This window comes from Belonocnema kinseyi, chromosome 3 (assembly GCF_010883055.1).
Source record: "Belonocnema kinseyi isolate 2016_QV_RU_SX_M_011 chromosome 3, B_treatae_v1, whole genome shotgun sequence".
NCBI classification, from domain to species: domain Eukaryota; kingdom Metazoa; phylum Arthropoda; class Insecta; order Hymenoptera; family Cynipidae; genus Belonocnema; species Belonocnema kinseyi.
The window spans coordinates 88750983-88759449 of NC_046659.1; the positions used below are offsets into that span (position 1 = coordinate 88750983).

General features: G+C 30.6%; 1 protein-coding gene across 1 annotated transcript in view; it reads left to right on the forward strand.

The window, feature by feature from the left end:
* Positions 1-4781, forward strand: part of LOC117169925 (transient receptor potential channel pyrexia-like) — a 9991-nt gene extending 5210 nt beyond the window's left edge. The window contains exon 2 of the mRNA XM_033356435.1: positions 2082-4781. Coding sequence (XP_033212326.1) covers positions 2082-4781 — 2700 coding nt within the window. The remainder of the gene's footprint in view (positions 1-2081) is intronic.
* Positions 4782-8467: the final 3686 nt, after the last annotated feature.

Here is an 8467-nt window from a genome sequence, read left to right on the forward strand (position 1 = left end):
CCACGCGTCGTGGGGGCGGGAGAGCACCCCTGTGACTGGAACCAGAAAATACTTAGGTCACACCCCTGCCCCATTTCCCACGCGTCGTGGGGCCGGGAAGGTACCCCTGTGACTGGAACCAGAAAAAACTTAGAAAACGGGTTCAATTACGCGTATAAGACGGGTTGCTGACACTGGGGGACGGTTAACACTCGAAAACGAAAAGAGCATGATTGAAAGCATTTTATGAGATTTTTCATATTGGCTGTGATAAACGCAAAAAACCACGTTTTTATGGTTTTTCCGCGATTTCACCATGAAAATCGCCTAGTCATAAATTTTCACTATCATTTTGGTAATCAGCGCGTCAAAATACATAAGTATACGCAGTGTGAAGGAAATCGTCACGTTTACTAATTCGGAACTTTATTCAACAATTTCTAATTTTTAAATTTTAGACAGAAGAAATACTTTAGATTTAATAAAAGCCTTTATATATGAATATATCATTTTGAGATTATTTTAAAATTGAAAATATGTAGTTTGTAAAGTTTCAATCAGGCATTTGCATTTGTTTAACGACTAAGACTTTCGAATTGAAACAGTTTAATTTTTAACGTTAAAATCTAGGAATTCATACATTTGGAATTGATTCCGAATCGTTTTGTAAAATCTATTCTCATTCACTTGCTAATCCTTAAGTATAGGTCAATTTAAAAAATCATAATAATTTATATTCAAATTTGATAAACTAAAAAGGATTTTTATCGAAAATTGTTGATTTCAAATGCTAATCATTTTTTATTTCTCAAGTCTTTAAAATAGCAATTCAAAATTCTTTAAATGAAAAAAGTACGCTTAAATATTAAAATCCAAAACGAAAAATTTGTAAGTGAAAAAATTTCGAAGTACGTATTGTAAACTGAATGATATGATGACTGAAAAAGAGAAACTTTCTTCTAATTATTAAGGGGGGAAAACTGTGGAAATCAAACTTGGGCAGATTTTGTTTGGTACAAATTTGTGAGATTCCCGACCAAGAAATAAATTCATTGTCATTTCCCGGTTTTCCCATTCAAGCGTCCACCCTGCAAGATGGATCGATTTAGCTACAATATTAATACATTTTATTGAAAATTAAGGAAGTTATTTGAAAAAATTTTGTTCTACAGTAAGAATTTTTTCATTAACATAGTGTCCGTTAAGTTCAATTGACCCACTGGGGCATATTTTCATCCATTTTCACATTTATTCACAATCTCACTTAAAATTCAACACTCTTTTAATACATTCATATTTAATTATTTGTATTTATTCATGTTAATAATAAAATTACAAATTAAAATCTATTTGCATAACCCGAAGCGAATAGCCGAGTAATATTAAGAGCCTGAAGGCCATGCAATGAGTGGGCTACGTGACCAGATTCCTACCTTACCGACATAATTAAGAAGCACTAAGGAAGGTGAGTCTGGTCCTAAATTTTAATAATTATGAAAAAAAAATTATTTACAAAAAAACTTTTTTCATAATTATTAAAATTTAGGACCAAATCCGCCTTTATTAGTGCTCCTTATTTATTATCACAAATTTTCAACTCTATGTGGCGCTTCGTCTCACATGGCCTTAAGACTACAGGTTCTAGACTTCTATGAAATTATAGTCTCAACTGATCATGTTTGAAACAATTTTTCATTTTGTCAAAAAGTTCTTGATATGCATCACTAGCCGGAACCCTAGTAGCACGGAACATTCCGGAAACCTTCAGAACGTTCCAGGAACGCTCCCTAAGCGTGTAAAATGTCCACCACTTGGGAACGTTTCACTGGAACGTTCGAAGAATAATTTATCGTTATTGTTATTATTATCAGTGAATATCCAAAAAACCGTAAGTGTCTTACGGTTTATGAGATAATTGTTGTTAAAAAACACAATAATGGAAGGTTCCCCTCAGGTTCCAGTGAAACGTTCCCAAGAGGCGGACATTTTTTACACATGTCCCATATGACCTTCTGACCATTGCTTGCAATTAAAATTAAAATTGTTTGCAATGAAGAAAGAAGAAGAATTAATTTATATTTTTGTCTATTTTTCTTTTCAAGGACCCTCTTCGACAGATCCGTAAGATTTGTCGAAAGCCACTGCCTGTGTTCATCAGATCGGAAAGCTCACATTCCTTCGACCATGCTAAAATAAAAGAGATGCACATGCTCTCGGCGTGTCCTAATGATAGAAAACAACGACATTTTTCAGCAAGTAATTTACACGATAATTTAGAAAAAGGGGATCCAATCTTCGCCAAATTCAAGAAAGCCTACAAATTTCCAAAATTACCCATTCGAGTTCATCCTGAAAGAATCAGCATTGCCGACACGACTCGCTCTGATCAAGAACAACTAGATGTTGGAGCACCACCATCTATAGACGAGTCCTTTTTCTTTGAAAATCTTGAACCATTAAGAGGTGTGGAAGTTGATGGAGCTAACATACTTAAATCAATATGGAACACAATGAGCGATGCAGAAATGAAAATTCTTAAAGAAATGGAGAATGGCAACGTGCCAGAAAGGAACGGATTTCTCTTTCCAGATTTCGACGATAAATTCAAAAGTGTTGCATTTACCTGGGCTTGTATTCGTGGCGTTTCTCAAGTTTTGCCCAGACTAGAAGCCTCGGGGGCAGATATTAATAATGTCTATTTTAAGGGAGCAACACCATCAATGTTTTCTGCTTTTTCTGGAGAAACTGCTTGTCTGAAGTACCTAATTGAGAGAGGTGCACATTTTAATTACGTTAGTCCTATTTATGGTCATTCTGCATTGCACTCAGCTGCAGCTGGAAATTGTCCTGAAACTGCCGAGATTCTTTTGGATAATGGTGCTGACTTAAATAATTCATCAAATAATCCAGACATGCTCCCGATTTTACACTACGCTATTAGAATAAAGTCAGAGGCAGTTGGAGAATTATACATCAAGCGAGGAGCCGACCTCACATACAAAAATCTCAGCGGAGAAACTCCCCTTCATGTTGCTTGTAGTGCCCAATCTTTAAAATTTTGTGAACTCTTACTACAGAAACCAGAAGTTGATGTAAACGCTCTAGATGAAATGCATAGGACTCCACTACATTACGCTGTAATGGCTACCGGCTTAAATATTAAAATAGTAGATCTCTTACTGAAACATGGTGCGCTCGTTAATCCAATAGACAAAGCCGGATTTTCGCCTCTTCATGTTGCAGCTTTAGAGGAGCATGTAGAGTGCGTCGAAACACTAATTAGGAATGGTGCAGATGTGAGTGCAACCACAAGCAAAGGAGTTTCAGCCCTTAATATTATTTTACGAAAGATACCAGAATCATTTCAAGCTTTTCGAATGAAGATGGATTCTTCTATACTGTTGAGACGGCCAGGCTCTCAAAACAGGGAATTTGAGATGAGATTGTACTTCAACTCTATTCTACCAAGTGATGACAGACCCGAAACTAGTTTCATTAACATCTTTATACAAGAGAATTTGACTGATCTTCTATCACATCCTCTGGTCACGGCGTTTCTCTACTTAAAGTGGCAAAGGATTAAAAAGTTTTACCTACTCAATATATATTTGTACACACTCATGGTGATCTTCATGAGTACTTACATATTAACGGCTTTAGCTTATGAGTGTTACAATTCCCCGGAGGAAAATATTATTAGTCATAATAGTACTTATGAGATTTGTTATTACTTTGACAAACGATTTGTTGAAATTGATTGGTATATTTGGTTAGTTTTCGTTTGTTTGATGTTACCGAGGAAGATTCTGAGTTTCGTAACATATGAGAACTTTAAGGAGTGCCTATGGAATATAGACAACATTTTGGACACTATAGTTATAATTAGTGTATTTGCTACGTCTTTTATCTACACAGGAAGAACTTATAATTGGCAGAATTATATCGGTGCTTTTTCCATTCTCTGTGCTTGGACAAATTTGATGTTGATGATTGGTCAACTGCCAGGATTCGGGACTTACGTTGCGATGTTTACTCATATTCAATATGAATTTGCAAAACTTTTGTTTGCTTATTCAGGATTACTCATTGGATTTACTATGAGCTTCTGTGTAATTTTTGATGGTGAACCGTCTTTTGCAAATCTATTAACGGGTTTGATCAAAATTCTAACGATGATGGCTGGAGAACTTGACTTTGAGGGACTTATAAACCATCCAAAAGGGAGGGATAGTGGTTATATTATTGTTTATAATCCATTATCTATTTTTTCGCAAATCCTCTTCAGCCTTTTTGTCATTTTTATTGTCGTAATTTTAATGAACTTGTTGGTTGGTATAGCTGTACACGACATAAAAGGTTTACGAAATCAGGCAGGTCTTACCAAACTCAACCGAACGACGAAACTGATAGTTTACACGGAAATGGCAGAGTGCAAAATAAAACTTTCGCCATTTCTTAAAAGATTAATGTCCAATAAAACAGATGCTCACCTTCGAAAGCATGTTCTAGTAGTAAAACCATTAAATCCCTTAGAAAATAGGCTTCCTAAAGACATTCTTAAAAACGCTTATGAAATTGCTCATAAAAATAGTCCAATTTGGAACGATGAATATCCTGATTACAGCGAGAAGGATCCTTGCATCCCAAAGAAGAATGAAGAGGATACAAATGCTGATTTGGAAGCAAGAATTGCAAAACTTAGTTTGCAGTTTAAAAACAACATTGATCAGCTTCATGAGTTGAAGGACCAGTTACGCGAAACGGAAACAGTTTTGGAACAAATCATATTGAAATTACCATAGAAGAAGCGTTGTTCATAATATCATCCAGTTTCTTAAGGTAAATCTAATAAAAAAATTGTGAATGAAGTTTAGAATATATCAAAACCTGAAACTTTTGTATGAAAATGTACTATGATTGATTGACTAATTTGATAAAAAAATTGTATAATAACTGACGCATATAAAACGTAACACCTTACTAAAGACAGCGTGTATTTCTGAAAAAAGGTTAATGTATCGAGCTATCAAGTAGTTCAGATGCCGTAATTAAATTACGTAACTCTTACTGTACGTAATTTTTCGTTTTCATAAATGTTTTACCAGTCTTTTCTTGTATAATTAGACAGGGTGTCCGAGAATTTCATTTTGAAAATGCGTGGATTTTCCCTTGACTAATTTTTCATTTTCGTTGATCAATAATATTCAAATACCAGCATTTTAATCTTTTAATATTTTTAACATGAAATCTTTTATAAATAGAATGAAACAGTATTGCAAATGCAAATTAAATGTTTTCAAATTTATTAATTTCTTTTAAACTAAAAAAAATGTTTTTTCTGCAGTAAAAGATGAGTTTAAAAAAATATATATATGAATTTTCAACAAAATAATGAACTTTTAAACATAATAATTTAATTTTTAACCTAAAGACAAATTTCTAAGAAAACAAGTTCCATAATTTATATTTCAATCAAAAAAGATAAAATTTATATTAGAAAAAAAGAGTTTTAAAACGAAAAAGACAAATTTTTAACCTTCAAGCCAAAAGATTAATTTTCCACGAAACTGAGGAATTTTTACCCAACAACGAATCAAGCAAAAATAATGAAGTTTCAAAGCAAAAGAATTATTTTTTGCAAAAAAAGAATTTTCAATCGAAAAAGATCAATCATAAATTACATTAAGTTACGTCTTCAGTTAAAAAATTAAATTTAAACAAAAAAAAAAGCTTTTTGACTAAACAGTTACATTTTCAATGTAGTTTAACTTTTACCGTAGTAGTTAAATTATCAATTAAAAAAGATTATTTTACAACAAAATAGTTAAACTTTCAACTAATGAGATGAATTTTCGACTAACAATATAAATCTTCAAGAAAAACAATTGAATACTCAAACAGAGAAAAAGGATTTTTAAATAAAAAGTTGCATTTTCGTTACAAAAAATACATTTCTACTAAAACAGATGAATTTTTAAATCAAAAAGATAAACCTTCAACATAATAGTTGAATTTTTTGTTAAAAAATACTTCAGATGATTTTTCAGAATCAAAATCTGAATTATTAAACGAGAAATAAGTTCCTACGAAAAAAATTTGAATTTTCAATCCACGAAGACGATTTTTCTCAACTAAAGAGTTTGAATTTTTAACAAAATAGTTGAATTCTCTACCAAAAAGTTGCATTTTTATCCAAGAAAGATGAAACTTGTACTAAAACAGATGAATTATGAATAAAAAAAGGAAAAAAAATTTTAGTTGAACTTTCGTCTGGAAAAGATTTCACTTCATTTTTTAACACCAAAATATAAATTTTAAACAAAAAGTAAATTTTCTACGAAATAGTTCAATTTTCAACAACACAGAATTTTCAATCAAAAATTATGACTTATGAACAAAATTTTTTATTTTTAAACTAAACAGTTGCATTTTTATCCACAAAGATCAAATATCTTTAAAAGCCGATAACTAACAGTAAATAACAAATAGTAAAATTTCTTCGAAATTGTTACATTTTCAACAAAACAGCAGAATTTTCAACCCAAAAAGTATAACTTCTCAAAAAACTGTTGAATTTTCAACCAAGCAGTTGAATTCCAATCGAAGAAAGATAAAATTTCTTTTAAAACAAAAGAAATTTTATTTTAATTTGAATTTTCAGCCAGAAAAGATTTTAGTTCTCGTTTCAACGCTAAAATGCTAAATTTAAACAAAAACTAATCTTTCTACGAAAGAGTTACATTTGCAACAAAACAGCCGAATTTTCAAACAAAAATGTCGAATATTTCAACAAAGTTGTTGTATTTTCAACCCAATAGTTGCATTTTTATCCAAGAAAGATGTAATATCTGCTAAAGCAGATGAATTTTAAAATAAAAAAGACAACATTTCAAAAAAGAGGTTGAATTTTCAACCGAACAATTCTATTTTTATTCAAGAAAGATGAAATTTCTTCTTAAGTTTTATGAAGATTGTTAAATTTTTAACCAAAAAATTGCATTTTTTGTCTAAGAAAATTTTAAATTTTACTATAACAGGTGACTTTATAAATAAATAAAAAAAAAATTTTCAAAGAATAAGAGTAAAATTTTCATCCCAAAATATTTGAATTGACTTTTCAACACAAAAACTGAAATTTTTAACAAAAAGTAAATTTTCCAGGGAATCGTTTAATTTTCAACAAAATAGATGCATTTTTTCCCAATAACATTCAATATTGCTACTGAAAAGGATGAACTTCAAAATCAAAAAGATACATTCTCATAAAAAATATTTTTCATATAAAAAATACTTCAGATACCTCATCATCAATCAAATATGAATTTTAAACAAAAGGTTAATTTTTTACGAAAAGAGTTAAATTTTTAACTAAAAAAGACGAATTTTAAACAAAATAGTTTAATTTGCAACAAAAAAGGATGTATTTTCAAGAAAATTGTTCAATTTGCAACCAAATAACAAAATTTATAACTAAAAATATAATCTTCATGAGAAATTTTTTGCGGATTTGCAAATATTACGTACTTGAGCTGTTACGTTATTTAAATACGTTCCGGTTGGAGCACCCGGCCGGCAATCGGACGACTTCGGTTCGATTCCCAGCGGAGCGAAGGGAGAAGATTTTTTTTCAGAAATAATATTTTAATTCTTAAAAATGATAATATAGACATTAGGTAGATATCATCGATTTGAAATTGATTTTAAGAGAGGAAATAAATGTAAAATATAGGGTCAAAATATCTCAAGTGGGCCACTTTTAAGTATATAGTTCTATTTTCAATCAATTTGTACAGTTTTCGCTTCGTTTATATCAAAATAACTCACCTAAAATATTTTTGCAACAAAAATTTTTAAAAAGTTATTAAAAATCAAAGTTCTTGATCATTTTTTTCTCCAAAAATGGATTACTCGCGAATGGTTCATCGAAATTCAATAATTGAGTTATGAAAAATTTTGTTACGAAATATACTTTACGCTAAAAAATTGTTCGGTAGTACGTTCGGCCGCGCGCGGGTATCATATTGAGTACAATGTGACTCGAATTTTCAAGCAAAATGATAAATGTTCATGAAGAACTAAATTTTTAATCAAGTGGTTCAACTTTCTACCGGGCATAGTTAATTTTTCAATCAAAAAGATGAATTTTCAACCAAAAAGATTAATTTTCTATTCAAAAAGATGAATTTTTAACAAAATTGATCCATAATCAACTAAGAAAAAAATGATTTTCAAACAAAAGTTGACTGGTTAAGTTTTCAGTTGAAAAGTTTTATTTAAAAAAATAATATTATTATCAAAATAGTTCACTTTTCCACAAAATAAATGAATTTTCAATTAAAAGAATGAAGCACCATTTTAAAAAATTCATTTTTTAATAAAGTGGATCAACTTTTAGCCAAGAAATAGGAGAACAATTGCCCAGGGTAATAAATTATTTTGAATACAATTATTGTGGGTTAAGTATTCAACAAAAAAGTTGAATTTTCAA